The sequence below is a fragment of the Bufo gargarizans genome, chromosome 1, assembly GCF_014858855.1.
Source record: "Bufo gargarizans isolate SCDJY-AF-19 chromosome 1, ASM1485885v1, whole genome shotgun sequence".
Classification (NCBI taxonomy): Eukaryota; Metazoa; Chordata; class Amphibia; order Anura; family Bufonidae; genus Bufo; species Bufo gargarizans.
The window spans coordinates 746,586,878-746,611,393 of record NC_058080.1 but is presented as its reverse complement, the minus strand read 5'-3'; the positions used below and the strand labels follow the sequence as shown (position 1 = coordinate 746,611,393).

The 24,516-nt window shown below is 45.4% G+C and overlaps 1 protein-coding gene across 2 annotated transcripts; it reads left to right on the top strand.

Moving 5' to 3' along the window:
• The first annotated feature begins 3,474 nt into the window (after window positions 1-3,474).
• Window positions 3,475-24,033, top strand: LOC122925036 (gastrula zinc finger protein XlCGF17.1-like). 2 transcript variants are annotated; one of them, XM_044276573.1, is made up of 3 exons: window positions 3,494-3,532; window positions 4,496-4,595; window positions 22,740-24,033. In XM_044276573.1, exon 3 carries the CDS (start codon window positions 22,772-22,774, stop codon window positions 23,696-23,698), a length of 927 nt encoding a protein of 308 aa, XP_044132508.1. In that variant the 5' UTR covers window positions 3,494-3,532; window positions 4,496-4,595; window positions 22,740-22,771; the 3' UTR covers window positions 23,699-24,033. The 2 variants fall into 2 exon arrangements, with proteins under 2 accessions (XP_044132507.1, XP_044132508.1); XM_044276572.1 differs by lacking the exon at window positions 4,496-4,595 and having other exon boundaries at window positions 3,475-3,532.
• The last annotated feature ends 483 nt before the right edge of the window (window positions 24,034-24,516 follow it).

The window sequence follows — 24,516 nt, the reverse complement described above, 5'->3', positions numbered from 1 at the left end:
TTTTTTGGAGGATCCACGGACATGAAAAATGAAAAAAAAAATCGAAGTCAAGTTTGCCATTGAAATGATAGGAAAAAACGGACACGGATCACGGACACGGATGACAATCTTGTGTGCATCCGTGATTTTCACGGATCCATTGACTTGAATGGGTCCGTGAACCGTTGGCCGTGAAAAAAATAGGACAGGTCATATTTTTTTCACGGCCAGGAAAAACGGATCACGGATGCGGCTGCCAAACGGTGCAGTTTCCGATTTTTCCACGGACCCATTGAAAGTCAATGGGTCCGCAAAAAAAAACGGAAAATGGCACAACGGCCACGGATGCACACAACGGTCGTGTGCATGAGGCCTAATTTGGAGGAAAAAGCAACCGAGGATAAGTATTGAAAAGTAAAAGAGGGTTGGTCTATCTTCACCATGGTTTTATTTCATAGCTGCCCAGCTGCAACACTTTAAAGGGTGGCTTCAAACTGATGAGCTGGGTTCTTCGGCTGCTATTATTTCATTTATCACGAAACAAAGGGCTCCTATTGCTACAGTGGAATTAGGTTCCTCCCGGTCGGTTCATGGAACACTTCCCACATTGTCCCTGGCGTCCAAAGTATGGTCTAAATTCTAAAATCTGATAGGTATTACTGGCTTCGGTGATGCTACCCATTTATGGCGTAACCCTCAATATTTTGTCTGGATAGTTTTTCTCCATGGGAGAGGAAGGGTCTATTGTTCTTGGGACAACTTCAATCAGGTGGAGTTTTTAAATCCTTTACACAGTTGCAGGAAGAGTTTAGCTTGCCCAACACGGCATTTTTTTCAGTTTTTACAATTGAGGCATGCGTTTCAGACACAATTTCCCAAGGGAGTGCGGATAGCTGACTCTCCCTCCGTGATTAAGCATTTATTAAATGGCTCCTCCACTAAAGGCCTCATTTCTTTGCTTTATAGATATATTATTGATATTACCTCCTCTTCTACTCCCATTAGGGCAAAGGCCCAGTGGGAAAAGGACCTTGGAATGTTGTCCCAGGAACAATGGACAGATATCCTGGCCCTCACTCCCTCTTTGACGGTTAGTGATTCCCAGCGACTGTCACAACTGTTCCTTATCCATCGAGTATATAGGACCCCACAATTTCTTTTCAGGATTGGTGTTCCGGGACACGGAGACTCCTTATATATTCACAGACTCCTGTTCCAGGCTAGGGAACTGATAGCTAAACACTGTATATGAGAGGCTCTGCCCACAAGGCAAGAGTTTATTAATAGGATGAATGTAATCCTGAGATTAGAAAGGGAGTATATGCTAAACGAAGTTGTCCAAATAAGTTCTTATCTCTATGGCAGGGGTGGGTTGAGTCCGCGCAACTAGCTTCACAGGCGCTAGTTCAGGATTGTGTACGGGGACAACTGTCCTTCTTACACTCCCTCTCCAGGTGATCTACATAGTTACTGTGTAATGTTTGAACGGCTGAGCCACCATACTTAGACAGAACTGTCTTGATGCCCAAACGTATGGTTGTCCTTAATGTGCCGACATTGCTGTCTCTCTGCTCAAGTTGGGAAGGGGTGGGTGGGAGGGTGTTATTGTGCTATTGACTAAAATGTTACAGTATTTTAATCATTTTATTGTGGATTGTTCATATAAATCTTGACTTCCCATATTTGTCTTAGGTGTCTGCGTACACCACTATCTTTGTGTCTTTTTGTACTTATTTTCAACTGTACAAAAACTAAGAACTCCTTCTTGGTGTTCACGTGATAATGTTTATTTCAATAAAAATAAACTGATAAAAAGAATACAAGAATGGCCTGGATAAGTAAAAGCATTTCAAAGTTATTACCACACAAAGTGACTCTGGGCAGGAAGGTGAAAACAGGCCCGGGGTTGAAGGGGTTAATTGTTTATTGTAAAGATTTTCTACGATAGTCACCTATAGAACGTTACTGTATACTGTAACACTGCGTCCACGTAGAAGATGTTACTGTAGTTACTGAGCAGGTCCTGAGAGGCGGGGGGATGTAGCCGAGTCATTGAGAAGCAACTAAATCCCAACACAGGTCAGTAACCAGATCAACGAGGCAGAAGAAGAGGTCCCTACAGATGATGGGAAACAGACAGCTCCTGTAGAGTCGGCCATCTCCTATCACTGCTGAGGAGCAGGTCCTTATGGAGAAGAGGATTTAGTCACAACCGTCCAGAACTCCTAGAGAAGAGACCAGGACCTGCCCAGTATCTGCTGCACTGCCAGAGCTGAAGGACCTGTGATCAGTGCAGGGGGCGGGGCTCAGCAGTGGGGAGAGGAGGTGGTGAAGGACCTGGGGTGACATCACCATCATGTGATCAGTGCAGGGGGCGGGGCTCATCAGTGGGGAGAGGAGGTGGTAAAGGACCTGGGGTGACATCACCATCATGTGATCAGTGCAGGGGGCGGGGCTGAGCAGTGAAAAAGATTTTAGGTGTAGAACAGGCATGATCAACCTGCGGCCCTCAAGCTGTTGCAAAACTACAACTCCCAGCATGCCGAACAGCCTACAGCTATCAGCCTACAGAACGGCATTGTGGGAGTTGTAGTTTTACAACAGCTGGAGGGCCGCAGGTTGAGCATGCCTGGTGTAAAAGGACTTGGAATGATGTCAGCATCATGTGATCACAGTAGGGGGCGGGGTTCAGCAAAATGGATCAGATGACAGTGACATCACCACAGGTCTTAGAAGTACCGGAAGCCTCCAGCTCCTCCAGGTCTCTCCTCTTCTCCTAAACGACCACCAAGGATGGACAGGAAGGAGATCAGCAGAAGAATATTAGACCTCACCTTGGAGATCATCTCCCTGCTGAGTGGAGAGGTAAACTTTCCTAGATTTCTCTCCTCTGTATTGTATTCTGTAACAAGTCAGACATCGGGAAGGAGAATCCATCATAGGAAGTGATAGGAAGAGTCCAGGGTCCTGGAGAACGGCCTCCAGACCTTCCAAGAGATGGAGAACCTGAAGATCAGCCCCCAATATGGTGAGTGATGTGGTATGTGACCAATAGTCATGTTGTAGGAGCCATGAGAAGGTAAGTAGGCACGTTGTACCAGGAGGAGAGGGCCGGAGGAGAGCACATGGCCCCTGAAGGGTTTATTCCCTAAGTGTCTCTCTCCATCTACAGGAGTACACAATAGTGAAGAAGACATTGGGGGACTGTGTGACTCCCATCATCCATCTCCAGGAGTCAGGAGGGCGGAGCAGGACCCCTCACCCCATCACAGAGCCTCACCCCCTGATACATGAGCAGAAGATCCTAGAACTCACCCACAAGATGATGGAGCTGCTGACTGGAGAGGTGACACTGCTGGGAATGCTGGGAAATTCTCCAGTAACAGCACTGGAGGGGTCTGGGTGATGACGGTGTCATTGTGTTGTCAGGTTCCTATAAGGTGTCAGGACGTCACTGTCTATTTCTCCATGGAGGAGTGGGAGTATATAGAAGGACACAAGGATCTGTACAAGGAGGCCATGATGGAGGAGCACCAGCCTCTTATATCACAAGGTAAGAGCCGTCATGTGCAGTGTGTACATGTGTGTGCAGTGACATGTAATGGAGGAGCACCAGCCTCTAATATCACAAGATAAGAGGCGTCATGTGCAGTGTATACACGTGTGTGCAGTGACATGTATTGGAGGAGCACCAGCCTCTTATATCACAAGGTAAGAGCCGTCATGTGCAGTGTATACACGTGTGTGCAGTGACATGTAATGGAGGAGCACCAGCCTCTTATATCACAAGGTAAGAGCCGTCATGTGCAGTGTATACACGTGTGTGCAGTGACATGTAATGGAGGAGCACCAGCCTCTTATATCACAAGGTAAGAGCCGTCATGTGCAGTGTATACATGTGTGTGCAGTGACATGTAATGGAGGAGCACCAGCCTCTTATATCACAAGGTAAGAGCCGTCATGTGCAGTGTGTACACGTGTGTGCAGTGACATGTATTGGAGGAGCACCAGCCTCTTATATCACAAGGTAAGACCGTCATAGGCAGTGTGTACACGTGTGTGCAGTGACATGTAATGGAGGAGCACCAGCCTCTTATATCACAAGGTAAGAGCCGTCATGTGCAGTGTGTAAACGTGTGTGCAGTGACATGTAATGGAGGAGCACCAGCCTCTTATATCACAAGGTAAGAGCCGTCATGTGCAGTGTATACACGTGTGTGCAGTGACATGTAATGGAGGAGCACCAGCCTCTTATATCACAAGGTAAGAGCCGTCATGTGCAGTGTATACACGTGTGTGCAGTGACATGTAATGGAGAAGCACCAGCCTCTTATATCACAAGGTAAGAGCCGTCATGTGCAGTGTATACACGTGTGTGCAGTGATATGTAATGGAGGAGCACCAGCCTTTTATATCACAAGGTAAGAACCGTCATGTACAGTGTATACATGTGTGTGCAGTGACATGTAATGGAGGACCAGTTGATAGGAGGATCCATCGTCTGTCTCTTCCAAAGGTGCCGTCCTGTAATGTGCTATGGATTCCACAACTGGCCTTCTAGGTCTTCCACCCTGGAGCTGTGGACTTCATCTTCCTGCAGTGGGTCAGAATCTAAGGTAGTTGTCACATGCTCACCTGTCCATGCTCCAGCAGTGAGCCTGGCCTCTCTGTTGTGGTGCAGCCGGAGTTGTTTAGTTCCTTTAGCAGGGGTGCAGAGCCAATCAGGCTCGGTGCCGGTGTCACATGCTTCCTGAGGTGGGCCATTTTAACAGTCGGTTGCTGGCAACAGGTGCCTGTGATTGGTCTTCTAAGCCTCACTGGCGGGTGTTGTACTACTGTCTAGATCCCTGGCATTCTGATTTTTAGATTGTCCCTGACCTTGCTTCTGATTGCTGAATATTTCCTCTGAGGTTCTCTGCTGGCTCTGACCACATCTGGTATTTGACTCTGTGTTTGTATCTTGTTTGTGCTGTGACGTATCTCTCCGGTTTGGATTGATATTAACTTACTTTTGGATTCTGATCCAGTCCTTGTTTTGACTGTCTGGTTTTGACCTCTTTCTGTCTGACTACTCTTTTACCCCACTAGGTTTAGGCTCCTGCAGTTAGTCAAGTTAGGGGCCGTTGCCGAGTTGTGGGCTGCTAGTCAGGGTAGATCATGCAAGTAGGTAGGGATAGCGGTGCGGGCGGCATACAGAGCTGAACTGTGTGTTGCTATTTAGCCACAGTTTTGTAACGCCCTTATGGTCCTTATTGTCCATCCTGTCTCAGACCTACAGTCAGTCAGTGGCGCCTCCTGTGTTTCTCCTGCACCAACATCTCTGCGGCCCGACGACATGTGCACAGTAGACCAGAAATCCTCTCCAGCTCCCGAGCAGCTGTAGATTTTCTGCCAGACAGAACCTCAGAAGATGCTCCAGACTTATTACCTCTTAATAATTCGGGCGCATCGTACACCAGCGGGGTTCACTATTTAGACTGGTGTAAGAAGCGTCAATCTTAATACATCCCCCCCACTCTGTCTATGACACTCCACACCTAATGGAGCCAAAACAGCCCCTTTATAAACTCCTCCCAGGAATAGTGTGGGTCCGTTATGTGCTGTCAGGTTACAAATGTTGTGACGCCTTCCCCTGCGCAACCGCCATCAGTGCCCCTCACAGTGAAGAAACATTATAGTGTACAGGACAGAACAGAAGGTGTAATAGACAGAACAGAAGGTGGACCGATTCAAGCTGAGCAGACGACGGAGAGCGATAGGTAAAAGGAATCCCATAGTAACTGCCTCAGATACAAGTCCATCAGGATGGGAGCTACCTGCATCTTTCCCACTTCAGGGGAGGTAGAATACGGCTCAGGAGGAGGATTCTCACCATGGGAGAGAGTTTAGAGCCATTCTCCTCACGTTCCTTCAGTGACCATAGCCTATGTCTACAGACAAGGGGAGACTAGCTTCTAAGGCAAGTTCTGCAAGTTGCTCGGTGAGGCCTCCATGGGTTGGACTTGTTTTCCAGCACATCCCACAGATGACAAACGGACTGAGATCTGGGAATCTGGAGACAAGTCATCATCCTGATCTCTTTGTCATGTTCCTCAGTCCCACAATTTTTGCAGTGTGGCCGGACATTATCCTGCTGAAAGAGGGCACTGCCATTAGGAGGCATCTATGAATGGTGGTACTTGGTGGTACATGTCACATACGTTTGTCTTCTTCCCATAGTGAACCTGGTGCCATCTCTTCCCCGGGTAAGTGACGCAAAATCTCCTGGCTGTCCACATGATATAACCTGATTCATTAGACCAGGCTGTATTCTTCGGTTGCTCCTTTTTTGATGCTCAGGCGCACACTTTTGGTGGACAGGGGTCCTTGTGGATACTGTGACCCTTCTGCGGCTACACTGCCTCCTACACTACAAGTGATGTCCTGTATCTCCTAACACCTTTCTATCACCACCAGCAGTGATGTTGTCAGCTCTTTTCTGTACAGTAGATCTTCTGTGGGATCGGACCAGATAATAAACACAGAATCCCCGCTCCAGGGATACCGCCCGATCCTAGGGTTAGGTATCCGGACGGGGTCGCCCCTTTCGTGGCGGGTGCTCTGTATAGACAGGCCAGGGTTGAATAGGGATATTTGTTCCCTGCTTTGTCTATGCATGAAGATACCCGGCTACATCATCACAGTATCTGACAAGACTTTCTGAGCTTGAACTATTGCCTGGTCTGTCGTGTACGTGGTACGTCTGAACTGGCAAGGACGTTCCGATTCATTTCTTGAAGAATTTTCCTTCACTGGGGGGTTTTGTGTTTATGCAGATTGTTTATTTACTTTGGTGCTATTATCATGTTTTAGTGATTTTAAGTATAGGTTACGTTTTAGCTCCCTTTCTCCAATCCCCTCGGGGATTCTGTGTTTATAGTCTTGACTCTAAATTCAGCAAGGAGATGGGAATTTAGCCGGAACATAAAGTTGGGTCTTTCCGAGGTTTATGGATCAGTGTAATGTGGGCGTTTAACGTTTGAGGTGGAAAGGGAGAGTCTATTAAGGCCAAATAAAATGTCTAAAGGCGAAACGGCGACAGAATATCTTTAAGGAATATAATATAGAAGTGGTAGACCATCTGGTCCCGGGCACTTCCCTGTGGCCATTTGTTTCAGTGTTAAGGTTATTTCTTTTATTGTGATAGGTGTGCATAATTTAGAAGCTTGGTCAGTAGTTATAGAAGGTAGGTGTATCTTTTTTAAGAATTCTTTCATTAATTCAAGTTTTTTAGCCGTAAGATTCTCAATATCTGTCTCATTGATATCATAAAGTTCAGAGTAGAAACTTTGGAAGGCTGCCTCTATACTAACATCATCTCTTAGTAGCAGGTTGTTTGTGTGTTTGATAGCAGGATTCTTGACTTGCGTTTGCGATGTTGCAACATTGCTAACATGAATATTGTGGGTTTGTTCCCATGGGCAAAGAACTTATGTTTGAAAGATAAATATAATTTTGCAGACTGCGCATTCAGGATCTTTTGAAGTTCAGCTCTTGCCTCTGATAATTCTTCTAACCTGTTCCTATTCCGAGTGCGTTTGTGGGCACATTCCAGTCCGGAAATCTTGTCATATAATAGTGCTATCTTCACACGTCTTTCTTTATTGAGATGAGAGGCTACAGAGAGAAACTCTGCTCTTATAGCCGATTTATGGGCTTCACATAATATATGAGGTGATATATCGCCTGTCTCATTAGTGGAGAACAATTCCTTCAGCCTTCTTTCTACTCTCTCTAATAGTGTCTCATTTAAATGCCAGATGTAGGTCTTGAGAGAAGAGTCTGGAGGACAGTATGTAACGTATACTGGGTGAGGGATCTGAATGGATTATTAAGCCAATTCGCGCCTCTGTGCATAGGTGTATTTGTTCAGCCGAGGAAAGAACATAGTCTACTCTGTGGTAAGAGTTATTTTGGGGGATAAAAATGTGTATAATCTCTTATATTTGGATTAAGTGTGCGCCAAACATAAATAAGAGTGATTTTATGTATTAGTTTTTTTATACAGTTCAGTGTTTTCTTGGGAATATCAGATCTACCAGAGGAGGCGTCTACACTAGGGTTTAATGACGCATTAAAATCTCCTGCTAGGATAACTAATCCCTCTCTGAACTCCTCCATTTGTTGCCAAAATTCCTCAAACCCTTGTTTATGTGCTACATTTGGGGGCGTATACATTAACAAAGGTATACAGTTGTGTATTGATTCTCCCTTTTACCAGTTTGAAGCGTCCATCTCTATCAGTTCGTACATCAACCAACGTAAAGTCAGTATGTTTGTGGATATCCACACTCACCCCAAACCTTAAGAGCTATGAAACCAAAGGTTATAAAGGGAGCGTGAGAGATTTGGAATCTTGTTGTGTTTAAAATGGGTTTCTTGGCTAAATATAATGTGGGCTTTTTCTTTATGTAACTGCTGAAGAATTTGGCTCCTCTTTGCAGGGGTCTTAAAGCCTCTTACATTATAAGTTGCTATTCTAATTTAAGCCATGACATATAGTGAGGAAAGTAAGGAGTATCGCCTACATACCTTCTCCTGGTTTGTCCTTTTACAGTATGTCTACCCTACAGACAAGTAGAAATGCTTGATGCTTGGACCCAATGAAACATGGAAAGGAAAGCGGGGGAGGAGAAGCGCTAAGACACATAAAACAAAAACACATATTAACATTATTGCAAATAAACCTCCAAAACAGAATAACCATAGGGGGTTCTTTAAACCCTATATGAGACCAAGTCTGGTCAAAACTTCTGTAACGAGACAGAAGTTGGCAGCACACTAGAAATTCAGTAAGCTTCATGTACATAGTATCCTAGGAAGGGGTAACAAAGCACATTAGGCTAATTATTCTAGGCCTAACTGCAGATAATAATTAATGGCCAACACTTATATGAAAACATAGTTTAATGTGCATCCATGACCTCCCACCAAGAAATAAACCACCTTAGGCATCAACCACTGAGGTATTGGTAGATGAGGTAGGACACGGATGCACCCCAGTAGACCAAGATGACCTAATGCAACTGTGGTGCCACGTGATAACCGTCCGCAGCAGAGCCTCCAGGAAAAAGACTAAAACAACAGACCAAAGGGAGTCCTCAATCTGATAATGCGGCAAAGAGTCAGTCTTCCTTGTTTCTTCTCGACTCTCTGGGCTTTACCAGAGACGACCGTTTACTAAGATGTTGATGGAAAAATTTTAGAAGGAATGCATACATCATTCGTTGCTGACCAGTCTGGAATGTCCACATCCTCTATCTCCAATGCAACAAAGATGTCTGGGAGATCCTTGGAAGATCTGATGATGTACTTCTGTTCTTTCCATGTGATCAGCATCCCAAAGGGAAACGTTTATGCCTTAGGTAGTCTGTCAGTGGTTTATGGAAGAGTCTCTTATTTAAAGGGGTTCTGCACTTTGTTTTAACTGATGATCTATACTCTGGATAGATCATCCGCATCTGATCGGCGGGGGTCCGGCACCCGGGACCCCCGCCGATCAGCTGTTTGAGAAGGCAGCGGTGCTCCAGCAGCGCCACGGCCTTCTCACTGTTTACCGCTGGCCCAGTGACGTCACGACTAGTATCACTGGCCTGGGTGCGGCTAAGCTCTGTTCACTTGAATGGAGCTTAGCCCCGCCCAGGCAGGTTGATACAAGTCGTGACGTCACTCGGCCAGTGGTAAACAGTGAGAAGGCCGCGGCGCTGCTGGAGCGCCGCTGCCTTCTCAAACAGCTGATCGGTGGGGGTCCCGGGTGTTTGACCCCCGCCGATCAGATGCTGATGATCTATCCAGAGGATAGATCATCAGTTTAAACAAAAGCCAGAACCCCTTTAAATAAGAGACTCTTCTATAAACCACTGACAGACTACCTAAGGCATAAACGTTTCCCTTTGGGATGCTGATCACATGGAAAGAACAGAAGTACATCATCAGATCTTCCATCAGATCTTCAGATCTTCCATCAGATCTACAAATAACGTGGTGTCCTCAAAGGGCCTGAGCAAACGGCAGGTATCATGCATGAGCTGCCACTGGCTGACATCGAAGTTACACAGAAGAGTACTCCTATCCGCTTTGATCATCAAGAAATCGTTGATGGCCTTTCTCTGTTCGTACAGTCAGTCTATCATATGGAGGTGGAATTCCATATAGGTGGAAACGTTGCATATCAGCCTATGTTGGGGGATGCCGTTCTGCTGCTGCAGCTTATAGAGGGTATGCTTTGCATTGTACGAGTGGCTGAAGTGCATGCAATGTTTCATACCCATTTTTAGGATGTCTTGCAGATGGGTGGAAGACTTCAGGAACAGCTTGACAACCAGATTGAACACGTGTGCCATGCAGCACCGACACTATGTTCTTCCCGTTGTCAGTCAACATGGTTCCAATTTTCAGTTGTCTCGGAGAAAGACAGAATTCGATTTCTTGATGAATCACACGGAGCAGTTCCTCCCCTGTGTGACTCTGTTCGCCAAGGCAAACCAGGTGCAGAACAGCGTGACACTGCCGTGCCTTGCACATGTGGTATGCTGGTCGGGCACTGTGACTTGTCTTGGCAGTGGAGGCTGAGGACATGGTGGAGGATGAGGAGGCAGAGGTGGATATTGTCGCAGGACCAACAGCGTGAAAACGTGGAGGCAGAAGCGGCGTGACCTCTCCAAGTTGCTGGTGTGGCTGTGCAGGAACCACAGCCACCCAGTGTGCCGTAAAGGACATGTATTGTCCCTGACCGTAGTTACAGCTCCACACTTCGGCGCTGCCGTGCACTTTGGCAGACACCTATAGGCTCCAGGACTGGCCCACCTTCTGTTCTACATATTTGTGCAGGGCTGGCACTGCCTTTTTGGCAAAGAAATGACGGCTTGGGACTCTCCACCTTAGCTCTGCACAAGCCATCAGTTCTCTGAAAGGTGCAGAGTCCACCACTTGGAAGGGGAGGGACTGCAGAACCAGCAACTTGGACAGGAGCACGTTCAGCTTTTGCGCCATTGAATGCGTGCATGCATACTGCTGTCTCTTGGCAATCGCTCAGGTGATCTATTGCTGACGGAATGCGTGATGAGGAGCAGGAGCATCTGGACCAGCGGAAGATGGGAATGACAGACAGCTCCCTTCGGCTGAGGTGATGGAGCCTTGACTGGCTGAAACCGGGTGCGTGCCAGTGGGTGATGCAGCAGTTGCTGCGGCAGGCTGGACCACCACATCAGAGCCACGATTCTCCCAGGCCACTGGATGGTGACGCTGCATTTCTTGACGCAGGGCCGTAGTGCCAACATGCTTCACTTTCTGCCCACAGATTCTACATATGGCATATGTTCACCTCCTCCGGTGGCTTCACAAAAATCTGCCACACTGTCGAATAGATGATTTTCCCCCCAACACTCCGCACTGACTGACTGCTTCCACCGCTGCCTCTGTGATCCCCTGCATCACTACTCCCCGGGCAGGTAGGCTGCTGCGAAGCAGGTGGTCTGCCCTGTTCCCATTTGGCTCCTAACCTCACAATGCTGCCACCCTGCTGACTCCTGGCCACCCTATCGACTTGCTGGCTCACAGGCAAGCTGCCACCCTCTTATGATGATGAAGCCCCTTCGTCAACCGTCTCCCAAGTGTGATCATAATCGAGTAGTGTCTGCACGTCACTGATGTCCTCCTCAACGCTCTCTGGGTCAGGAGCCTGACCGCTCGAAACACCACCTGCCACGCCACTCTCCTCATCACTACTTGCTCGCCTAGCGGAGGAAGCGGCGGATGTCTCCTCCAGATCTTGGCTGGGCAGTAGCTGCTGACCGTCCTCTAGTAGCTCATCCTCTCTGTAGAACAGCAAAGGACAGAGGCAGGTTGAGGACAGGTGAGGGAAAAGGGCCTGCTCCTGGGCCATGTCAACTAAGGGTTGTGTCTGACGTACCCACCGACTGTTGGCTGGGGGTGTCTGAGGTCACTTGTGTGGTTTCGTAGATGACCAAGTTAACCAATCAAGAACCGCTGGGTTGCTGGTCAAGACACGCTCGCTAGATGACACTGGGAGCTCAGGCAGCTTGCTGCGACTCCTGCTGCCACGACCACTTACTTTGCTGTGACCTCTGCCTGCTCCAGAAACTTTTAGGCCTCTGACACTCATCTGTGCAGGGCCGGGCACTTCTCTGCCTGACATACTTTTAGCTAAACTAAATCAATGAAAAGTAAATTGAAACATCCCTAAAAGCTACGAATATATTTTTCTTGTTTTACTGAAATAGCAGTGAAGTGTGTATAGATTTTTCTTTCTGTTACTGAAATAGGCCAGCAAACGCTCTAAAACAGGTAAAAATTAAGCAGTGAGGTGTGTATAGGTTTTTCTTGTTGTTAATGAAATACGCCCCTATAGGATTTCACCAGAAATCACTGCAACAGTGCAGTGCGTATATATTATTCTATTTTAAATGAAATACGCCCCTATATGCTTTCACCAGAAAAAACTGTGAAGTGCGTATATATTTTTCTTTTTTGTATGAAATACGTCCTTATACGCCTTCACATGAAAAACCTGCAGCAGTGAAGTGCATATGTATTTTTGTTTTTCCACAGATATAAGCCACTAAAGGGTTTTCAACATAGCACTTGCACCCCAAGAACAAATGGAAAGACAGAGCTGTATAATGGCTATTGGGATCCCTAAATAATCTTTCCCTGCACTTGCAAATCACTTTCCTATCACTGTCCCTAGCGCCTTCTGACATCTCTCCCTGCACTAAGATGCTGTGAAATGATTCCTCCCTATCCTTTCCCTGCACTTATAAATTGTTTTGTCTGTCTTTTTATTCCACAATAAGGTTTTTCCAATCGGTGTCCATAGCACCTTCTCCCGTCTGTCCCTGCACTCTGAAAGCTGGAAAATGGCAGAATCTAAAGTGGCTGCCGTATTTATAAGGCTGTGACATCACAGTGCTTGCTGGCTGCTGATTGGCTGCATGCATGTCAATCTGGGTGATCCCACCTTCCCAGAGTTCCCAGAGTTCCTTGCCCCATGTCCTCAGTCCTCACATGTGTAGCCGCCATTTTAGGAAAAATGTGATTCGTTACCAAGAATCAAATTTTTCCAGAAATTCTGAATTAATTCTACTTGATCAGCTTCGATTCGCTCATCTCTAACTATAACCATTCCAATTTGTAACAAGGCCTGTTTCCAATTCTTAATCCAGTTTTCGAACCAACTCTCCCATGAATTGTCTATCCCAGAATTTTTCTTTAATTCTTCTGAGAGGTAAGGAAGCCCCTTCAGGGCATTCTTAACCTGGCCATTTGGTCCTAAGTTATCGGGAATTACAGTGCAGCAGGTCTTGCCAATCATTTTTCACACACACCCTTTTTCTGCCAATAACATGTCTAGGACCATTCTGTTTTGAATTGCCATAACACTAGTGGGCCCCAGCTGTTCGATTATACCCTTTAGTAGATCCCTGGTATAGTTGATTATAATAGATGTAGTTGATCCAATCCACATTTTTGTTTATAGCGACTATAGGGATTAGAGATTCAAACCCTGCTGCCACTTGACTCCTGGCTTTGAATTTATCTGGGGCCACCCTGGGCAATCCTATGGCATCTCCTGGGCTGGTATCCCACTTTCTTAGTATTCCTTAAAGTAGAACTGCCCCCATGGTCCATATTTATAAGACGGATACTTTCTCAAGACATACATTCCCAAGTCAGTTGGTTGGGGGTATTCTATTGTCAATATTAAGGGATGACAATCCAGGGGACCCCCTTTGTCTGTGGGATATTTTTGACATGTTTTGAGCTGGGTTTTTCCCATATTCTTGCTACTCAAATGCATTCTGGTCACAAGAGGTTTTCCCCTTTTTATCTTTCCTTTGCATCCCCTCAACTGGTTTGTATCCCCAGCTGACTCCTGTATTAGGGAGTACATCTGACCAAGATGCACAATACTCATTATTGGTCCTGGTGACACATATGTAATATTGCAATGAAGCAAAATCGAACATCCAACTGTCAGGACAACTGCAATCTGCAACATCACAGAAGTCAAATTCACATACCTGCATCTGCTCTGTAATGTCTACCCAGAATATCCATGTACTGGTGTCTGAGGCCCAGTATGAACATTGGGCTGTATCTTCTCCCATAAGACACACCCCCCCTCCCCACAGAAAGACCAAAAAGGATATCATTCTCAGCAGGTCTCCGTATGGGGGGCTGGAACTTTCTTGCAGTGGGAAGCGTGTGTCCAGGTCTCCTTGCCCTTGAGTTTCACTGAAGTGGGGGTAGTTAGCAGAACCTGGAATGGGCCATTAAATCTGGGCTCCAGAGTCTTTCTGATGTGCCTTTTCACCAGTACGCAATATCCTGGTTGAAGGGTATGACTTCTAGGAATCTGGCTGGGATCTTGAAGTGAAGAAAATACTCGGAAATGTAGGTCAGTCAGATGTTTACACAGATCAGATACATTAGCAGACAAGCAATCATGTTGTAAAGCAAGTTCTTGGAGAAAATGCCATCTTAACTTGGGGGCACTGCCAAACAAAATCTCGCGGTCTCCTCCTTTTTCACACCACACTTCCTTCTCCTCTTCTGATGCTGCTTCTTGCATATCTTCCAGCATTTCCTTGGTGAGAGGGAATCCACGTGGTATACCTGCCTCGCTCCTTGCGACCTTTGATCATGTCTGGGTTATCATTGTCTTCATCCACTTCCTTTTCCTCATTGCAGCCTCTTTTGCCGCTTTATCAGCCCTCGCGTTTCCCTGGGTTTCTGGAGTATCTGCCTTTCAGTGTGGCTTGACTGAGTATGGCCATCTGCTTAGGGAGTGCCAGGGCCTCCATTAACGCTTGCACAGCTTCAGCATGTTTTACAGGAGTTCCACTTGCCATGATAAAATGCCAGATGGGGCCGAAGTCATGAGCTACTCCAAAGGCGTATCTAGAGTCTGTGTATATGTTGGCAGTCTTCCCCTCAGCTATCTTGCATGCCTCAGTGAGGGTTTTCATTTCAGCCTCTTGGGCAGACTTGTCAGAAGAAAGAGGGTAGGCTTGTAGCACATCATCTAAGGAAGTAATCGCATATCCAGTATGATATCTGCCTCGATCATCTGCGTATCAAGATCCATCTACAAACAGATTGAGATCAGGTTTGTCCAACATTGTTTGAGTCACTTTCGGGAGGGTCTCAGTCTCTTGTTTAATCAATTTCAGACAATCATGGGAATCTCCAGAGTAGAAATCATCATCAGAATAAACATCCTCCTCCTCAGCACCAGCACTCCTCCCTTGAGGAAAAGGAAGGAGGGAAGCAGGGTTGAGGACATGACACCTAGAGATAGCAATAGTGTCCGGAAGGAAAAGTGTACACTGCATACGAAGGTGTCTAGCAGCAGAGAGATGTTTTGGCTGAGTTTGCTGGAGGATCGCAGATATGTCATGGGTGGGGGCAAAACCTGAAGAGGGTGACCCAGGACAATATCAGAAGTTTTGTCCAGCAGAAGATGACAGACATGAATGGCTCGTATGCAAGAAGGGGTCCCTCGAGCAACTGGGTCCAACCGGGCTGAGTAGTAGTCCAGAGGCCTGTTCCTGCCCCCATGGCCTTGAGTAAGGACCCCAGTGGCATTTCCCTGAAGCTCCATAACATACAGTTTAAAAGGCAGGTTGTAGTTAGGTAATCCTAGAGCAGGAGAGGATGAGGCCGCCGCTTTCAGCTATTGGAAACAGAGTTTGGCATCCTCTGTCAGATAGACTGGAGTGTGCGGTATGCAGTCATATAAGGGCTGCATGAGGATAGAAGCATCCAGGATCCAAGGGCGGCAGTAGGAGATGAGGCCAAGGAAGGCCTGTAATTGTTTTAAGGTAGTAGGTTCTTGGATCCGCAAGATAGCCTTTTTGTTCTCTTCAGTGAGATTTTTAGCACCAGGGCTAAGGCAATGTCCGACGAACACTACCTGTGATTGACACCACTGGATTTTGTATTTAGAAACCTTGCACCCCTGATCTGACAAGATGAGAAGTAAAGAGAGCGAGGCATCCGAGCATAGCTATGTGTGCTGAGCACACACTAAGAGATAATCCACATACTGGAGCAGCACAACATCATCATGAATCTGTTTCCATTCATCTAAGATAGATGACATGGCTTTGCTGAATTGGGAGGAGCTATTTTGAGCTCCTTGCGGCATGACCGTCCAGGTACACTGCGATTCTGCATGAGTGAAGGCAAAAAGGTATTGACAATTGGGGTGTAAAGGCACAGAGAAAAAGGCATTAGCTAGGTCAATGACTGTAAAGGCTGCTGCATCCGGTGGAATTGCAGAAAGTAAGGTGTGGGGATTTGGTACAACTGGAGTTTCCAAGATGGTGGCTTCATTCACAGCTTGAAGATCATGTACCATTCTTTATGTATCAGGTTGCCCTTTTTTACCCTTCTTTCTCACCCGGAAAAGGGTCGTGTTACAGGGGGATGTGGTGAGAATTATGGCTCCAACCCTTAGGAAGGCCCGTACTTGTAGAATGACAGCATCCCTTTGGGCTATCGATAAGGAATATTGTGGCTTCCGGGGAAGTACTGCTCCATGATAGGTTGCACCCAAAGTCTGCCCACATCCTGTGGTCCTTTTTGCCCACAGAGTCTCGGGTAATCAACAGATAGTATAGCAGCTGGAACTGGTCCTTCAGGTGGGCAGTGTTCCAGGGACATAAGAGCGGCCAGCATTACTGTCTCCTCTGGCTTAAGGGGAGTAGAAAGGGTAACAGTGCCATTAGGCTGGAACTGTACCGTGGCTTGCATCTTCTGTAGCAGATCTGGAGGAGACTACAAATTGTGAAACAACTTCGTTGGACGGCTGAGGTCCAAAATAAACATTTAGTGGTTTTGTTAAGGGAGAGGATCTAGCATGACCATCAATGCCGATACACTGCACAGTAATGCTGTCCAGAAAGGATGGGTCTGGGATCTCATCATGTCGGATTACACTTCTGGCTGCACCAGTATCCACTAGAAATGTGTGTATATCATCCTCTATCTGCAGCTGCACCGTAGGTGCAGGCCAGCAGTGGGGGGGCGCCATGGTAGGATTGGCTTCTCCGACATGTGGATCTGGTTTGTGTTGTGGTGTCCTTCCTCCCTCGGAGGGGGAGGAGGTGGAGCCCATGGGTACACATGGGGCGACCCCCCTCCTCCTTGCTGCAGGGGGCCATGCAGGAACTCCCTTTTTAGATGGCTGCGCTGGCCACACCCATAGCAGAGCTGACCAAGTTTGAATCCTTCCCTAGGGCGGGAGGGGTACTACTCTGCTGCGAGCATTATATTAGCTCTGGGAGGTACCTCTATGCCTTTAGCCACCAGAGTAGATGTCTCAACAGGAACGGAGCTGTACTTCGGGTGGGTCATTTTCAGTACTTTCTGTATGTGGGGTTTTAGTCCATCAGCAAAGGCACTAGACAACATTCTGGTTTGTACTGGGTCTTGTTTGAAAAAAACCGAGATCCTTAAACATTTGCTCCATGCAGTTTGCAAATTTCTCCACTGACTCTACCTTATCTTGTTTCATGTCCTGAATCTGAAATGCCTGATCAGCCACTCTAGTCCTAGCCCAGTTCTCTAACATAAGTGCACTCCAGATTGGTATGTTTTCTGGTATTCTTCATCCCCATGGTTCGGGGCTGGTAGTTCCTTAGCCATGGTTGGCCAAAAAGAATCCCCTGCCTTAATTTGAGTAAGTCCAGATAGGTCCCTCTATATGGAAGTGTGTTTTCCTGATTTATTCCAATGCCCTATAGAAGGGCATGGTATGCTGTTCAGGGTCGAGGAGAGAGTTCACCAGATTGGTGGAATGTGTGGGGTTAAAAGTCACATATCTCCCCTCTCTATGCATCTTGGGTGGGGGTCTGGACTTGTCTGGCTAGAAGATCTATTTTTCCATCTAACCTGGCCACCATCTTGTCCCTCTCTCTCCCCTGCTGTCCTCCCTTTCTGCACTCCATGCTGCCTCAGCTCCCCCCTTCTGCCCCTGGGAGCTGCATTAAGGGGGGGCTGAAGAGGGGACTGACTGCTTCGCTTTCGTTGCGAGGAGGTTTTGTCTCCTCCTCACTCTGCTCTTTCCTCTGCCCTCGTGTTTCAACTCCCATCATTATGGGCACATTCAGGGGTGCAGTAGGGTAGGCATCCAGCCCCCCTGGCATGTAATAGGTGCCATCTGGATTTAACACAGGATACAGGGTTGGAGTGCTCGTTTTAGCATTTTCTCTGCAAGGTTGTGCTGTCTCCTCGAATGTTATCAGGGGAGGATTGGGGCAACTCAGAGTGGTCTATCTGTCACCCTGCGATAGGGGCTGGACAGGGCAGACGACCGTTTGTACTGGGGAGTGAGTATTTACGGACTGAGGCTGCATCATCACAGAAGCCCTCCCACTTCTGGAAGGGTGGGGCCAGGGGGCACCACAAGAAAGACACATATCTCGGGAATCTGGATTCTTCTGCCCACAATGTGCACACGTCCATCCTGCTGGTCCCCTCGCTGGCACCCCACTCAGTGGGCGGAGCCTCTCAGAGTGTGGATTATCAGACACTGCTTCATTAGGTACTGCGCCATTATAGGGCGGCGGCATTCCACTTTCCGTCGTATAGACATACGCTTTCAGACCTTCATCCTATCTTTCTGACCCCCCCTGGCAGCCAGGCGATCTGCCGTCTGGTGCCAGGCTTGTGCTGCACCAAGTAAACTTTTGTCACACAACTTTCAACAACACTGCGTCAACACCTTCTTCCACATTTCAGAGTTTAGCTCTCCATTTTCATGACCACCAGCTATCTTCATTAGCTTGCTATAATGCTTCACATGTTTGCTTCCTTCTTCTCGGTCTATTAACTGAGGCTCCCAGGCAGGGATGGAGACTGTCCCATGAGCTTAGCCATTTGAACACAAACAAGACAGAAACATCTGGCACCTCCTCCTTCTCACTACCAAAGCAGAGCTCACCCCTGTGCAGTATATGCGCTCTGGCTCCCACGTCTGGTCCACCAGGCCGGAACTCCTCCTCCTGCCACCGCAGGCTAAAATTGCCAACATAAGCAGGAATATATTGTAGTCCCCCGCAGCTTCCTAGGACTACTCCATCCGCCACTGCAGGCAAGAATTTATAGTAGCCCCTGTACTCTGAGCTCCCCTCCCTGCCAGGGGAATTCTCTTGCTCTGCTGAACTGTTTAACCGTGTATGTGCCTGACACAAAAACACAACACACAAATCCACAGCAGAGTAAACTCCTCTTTCAGTCTATGGTTCTAAAGGCTGCAGGATTTCAACATCAGCCGAAGCTGCTACTCACATCAACAGCAGAACAGATAACCACAGCACTGTGGAGTACGCCAGGAGGCAGGCAAGATAACCGGTTTTCTTACCTTGTCTCTAGAGCTGCAGTCTCCGTCCTCAAGCGTCTTCCACCGTGCTCAGGGAATCCAGGCCTTCGGCTGCGATGCTCCTTTCTCCCGCAGCCCCATGTTGGGCGCCAAAATGTTAAAGATGCCCTCAATCATGGCTAATTGTGTTTGCTCTACTGCTCCAAATTAGTAGTGTAATCCTAGGATTTTACATGCATAGAAGAAGTTACACTGCCACCTGGCAAGTGTGAAAGCAATTTCTCATTTATTTAAGGAAATGAAGCAGTTTATAAGGACATCAGAAAGGGCATCCCCCTGAGGCTCTTGGCATTGTTACATTGGCTAAAATACAAAAATAAGAAAAGGGATAACACTTGTCATCTGTGCATTGTTTTACTAACTTTGGCATGCAAATAATGTAAATATTGAAGAGCAAGCGCCATCTTGTAATGGCTTCTTCACTAAAAGCAGAACAGCATACGTCATATGTGACACATCAGGAAGGCGGGTCCTCTTGGGGAGGGTGAAACCTTTGCGCTGTCTGAGAGCGGAAGTATATGGGAGCCATCTTGTAGGGTAAAGCATGATATCCACATCTCCATCACAAGCACGACCACCGCTGATGGACTGTTGGGTGGTTGTAGCCATGGAAACGAGCAATATAATGTGATGGAAAAATGAATCCAGCCAGCAAAGGAAGCAATATGGATAATAACAATTAGTAAGTGGCTTGTATAATAAATGCTATTTACTGAAGTGAGACAACCCCTTTAAGGATTCTTAGAACCACAAGGAATCTCCAGCACTAAATACTGCTTCAGCATAATCTATTTATCATAATCAACACAAGGTCAAGGATCTCATGTTGATTGCATTTGCATGACTGAAGCGATAAGATGTGATTAAGCTACCTCAGGAGAGGAAACAGAGACAGCAGCAGAGTGGTGACTCATTAGGGATGGAGACAGGCTTCCTGGTCAGACACATGGGTGGCAGGCATCTCCTTACCAAAATCAGAGTCAAGGTGGGTAGAAAGCGTAACCTGGTAATACAATGATTTTGCCTTCCTTTTCCTGAGAGTATACAGGACGGATGTTGTTGTTTTTTTGCATCCTCCATCAATAAATCATTTGCCTGAAGGCAGTGAAATCCGCTAAGTGGTGTGGCAGCGGGTGCACCACCAGCAGCTTGGCAAGGTGGATGTTCAGTTTGCACACAAGCGGATCACTGGGCATGTATGGTTGTTACCTGCTCACACTTGAATGGATGACTGACAATAAAGCAGCGAACAGGAAGGAGGAGTTGTTTGAGCCGGAAAAAGCTGATGATTTTTTTGATGACAACAACACCTTACTGCTTGTGGATGTGGCCTGGCTACTAGAATAATGACTGGGAGAAGGAGGACTGTCTTGCTTACATTGGTGGCCAGTTTTCTGACCACGTCTTATTTGTGTCCTGCAGAGCTTGCTCACTGGAATGGTTTTGGTGGCTGGCACCAATGTTTTGAAAAATTCCCACACGGGAGATGACCATGCAGAGTCACCACCATCCAAGCTTGACCTGGGTCTGACAGCTGTTGAGACTTCACCAACAACTGCAGTGACATTGCCTTCTTCCACAATAGTTTTGTAGAAGAAAAATGGTCACTTGGACAGTCTACTACAATAGATGGTAATTGTGATGTAGGAATATAAGTCAGGTGGTACATTAGTCTGTGCTAAATTGATTTTTTTTTAAATAAATTCAGTTTTTTAGAAAAAAAAATTGTGCAATTGGAAAGAAACACCAGTGTAAGGGTCCATTCACACGTCCGTTGTTTCTTTCCTGATCTGTTCCGTTTTTTGAGGAACAGATCTGGACCCATTCATTTTCATTGGGTCCTGAAAAAAAATGTGACATTGTGCCGATTTTTTTCAGGACCCATTGAAAATGAATGGGTCCAGATCTGTTCCGCAAAAAACGGAACAGATCAGGAAAGAAACAGCGGACGTGTGAATGGACCCTTACTATGACACAGAAAAACATGTCACTTACACTAGGCTGCCTGAGGAATGGAATCTTTGTAAATTATTATTTTTTTAAACTACAATATCTGCCATCACTGTGCAGAAACATTCCTACAAAGCAGTTACCCAGAGCCACCACCAGCAATGCTAACATTTCTGCCACCAGCTTGCCCTACTTCTGGCAGCTTTTGAACCTGTACCCACAGCAGCGGCATCGCCTTCTCCCGAGCAGCAGTTTTGTAGTAAAAAGTTTTTGATTGGACGTAGTAAACTACAATATAACAGTGAGTGACACAGAATGTAATGTCCAGTTCACTAGTCTGTGATGAATGGAATGTTTGTGATTACATTTTGAAAAAACGTTTAAAACAGTGAAGCTAAAAGCAGCTGGTCCACTTGTATTACTGATGAATGGAATTTTTGTAATAACATTTTTAACCACTTTTTTTTTATGCCCAGTTGAAGACAGTCTGCAGCAAAAAAATATGCTGAAACTTGAAGAAGCTGTGCAACAGCTTTCTGGAAAACAAATGTGTAGTTGGACAATGTCCAGTGCAATGATGTTAACAAAAAAATCAGCAGCCAGTACATGGCTCCTGCACACCAAAAAAAAGGCATACTACAACAAAGCAAGCACAGGATTGCCCATGGCTGGCAGCAGCAAAGCAACACACAGAACCCTATATGACCCTTTTACTGTCACCAGCTAAAACCTCTCTCTATAAATGAATGAAATCAATCCATCTAAGTAAATATCTAAATGATTCCCTATCGGACCCTGAACTCGCTGATAACTTTCTTTTTATGAGTTGCTGAGAGGTCCTGCTTCATCAATGTCCAAGCTTATAATAATTTTCTTGTTTGTGATCATAGTAACTATGACCTGTCCATATCGTTCTTTCTGATTGGCTGAGGCTGACTGCAAGGCATTCTGGGAGAGCCCCCCAGGGCAGGGACTCTCCCAGGGTCTTGTGATCCTCTGTATTATCACCCCTGCTCTGCTGTGCTCACTACTGTACTGTGAAATGTAAAATGATGGATGCCATTTTGAGCAATTTTATACTTTATGCACTTTTTACTGTATATAATAAAAGTTGTGATCAGGTGTAAACCAAAAGCTTGGACTCTACCAGGACGTAAGAAAATGTTATTGAAAGCTTTATCAGATTGGAATAACAAAATCAGTTTTGGGGCCATTTTTCTTTTAGCCACAATTAGTGGTATGAATGGATTTTACCGCTCCTTTTTGCTGGATCCACTTCCAGCCTAACAGGAACTTTATTAATTTTTCTGCTTAACAGTTTGGTAAAATAAAAACCTAAAATTTAATTTTTTTATATTAACAGAAATTCCAAGTAAGAATTCCGAGGATAACGCCATGTTGTTACGAAATTATAAAGTAGAAGACAAAGATATAATGCAGCACTCTTCAGGAGAAAAACTTAATTTACATGTAGGACTTCACAGTACAGAATTATTATATAATGAGAAATCTTTTCCTGAACAATCGCACGTTGTTATCACAGGTACAGCTCAGAAAGGGGGTAAAAGACTTCAGTGTGGTAAACGGTTCACAAAAAGCTTGGACCTTTCTACACAAAGAAGAACTCACACAGAGGATAAGCTATACTCTTGTTCAGAATGTGGAAATACTTTTATACAAAAATCAGATCTTGTTAACCATGAGAGAAGTCACACAGGAGAGAAACCATATTCATGTTCAGAATGTGAGAAATGTTTTACACAAAAATCTGATCTTGTTAAACATCAAAGATTTCACACAGGAGAGAATCCATATTCATGTTCAGAATGTGGGAAACGTTTTACACATAAATCAGCCTTTTATAATCATCAAAGATTTCACACAGGAGACAAACCATATTTATGTTTAGAATGTGGGAAATGTTTTACACGGAGCACAAATCTTATTGCACATGAGAGAATTCACACAGGAGAGAAGCCATATTCATGTTCAGAATGTGGGAGATGTTTTACAAATAAATCAGATCTTGTTAAACATCATAGATATCACACAGGAGACAAACCACATTCATGTTCAGAATGTGGGAAATGTTATACACGGAAATCACAACTTATTGTGCATGAGAGAACTCACACAGGAGAGAAGCCATATTTATGTTCAGAATGTGGGAAATGTTTTACAAATAAACCAGCTCTTATTATGCATAATAGAATTCACACAGGAGACAAACCATATTCATGTTCAGAATGTGGGAAATGTTTTACACGAAAATCACATCTTGATGCACATCAGAGAAGCCACACAGGAGACAAACCATATTAGTGTTAAGAATGTGGGAAATGTTTTACAAATAAATCACATCTGTCGAATGGGAGATGTCGTTAGATCACTTTAAGTTCAGCTCTCATTGAAATGGCCTTCCTGAGACGTAATTAATAGAGAAATAAAGGTACTGCAACTATCTCTCTGCTGGATCAAGTAAAGGGGGGATTGGTTAGATGTTATACTATAATCTAACATTAATTCTGCAATGTCCTGTATCCTTATAATAACATATATCTGTTTTTCTTTTCTGTACTACGATGCTTTCATGTTAATATGGAGACACTCTCATTATATTGGAGAGACTCTGATGTATGGACTGACAAGATATTTGTTGTTGTTGTATACAAAATCTTTATTATGTTAATACCTTTATTGAAAATCTATAAAAACGATTTTGATTAAAAAAACAACAAATAAATCACATCTTATTACACATGAGAGAAGCCATTTTCACATATTTTAACCACTTCACATCCGGGCAATTTCCCCCTTCCTGACAGAGCCATTTCTTGCAAATCTGACATGTGTCTCTTTATGTGGTAATAACTTTAAAATGCTTTTTACTTATTTAGGCCATTCTGAGATTGTTTTCTCATTACATTTTGTAATTCATGACAGTGGTAAAATTGAGTCAAAAAATTTCATTTTTAATTATAGCAAAATACCACATTTTACCAAAAAATTTGAAAAATTCGCAAATTTCCAAATTTCTATTTTTTTTTAATAATAGATAGTAATGCCTCCAAAAATAGTTATTAATTTACATTCCCCATATGTCTACTTCACGTTTGGATCATTTTATGAATGTCATTTTA

Bases quoted from the DNA above. Each gene is read 5' to 3' on its own strand.
- LOC122925036 (XM_044276572.1), top strand. From the start codon at position 3,499: ATGATGGAGGAGCACCAGCCTCTTATATCACAAG. The intron at 3,533-22,739 runs GTAAGAGCCGTC...TTATATTAACAG, and splicing joins CCAGCCTCTTATATCACAAG to AAATTCCAAGTAAGAATTCC.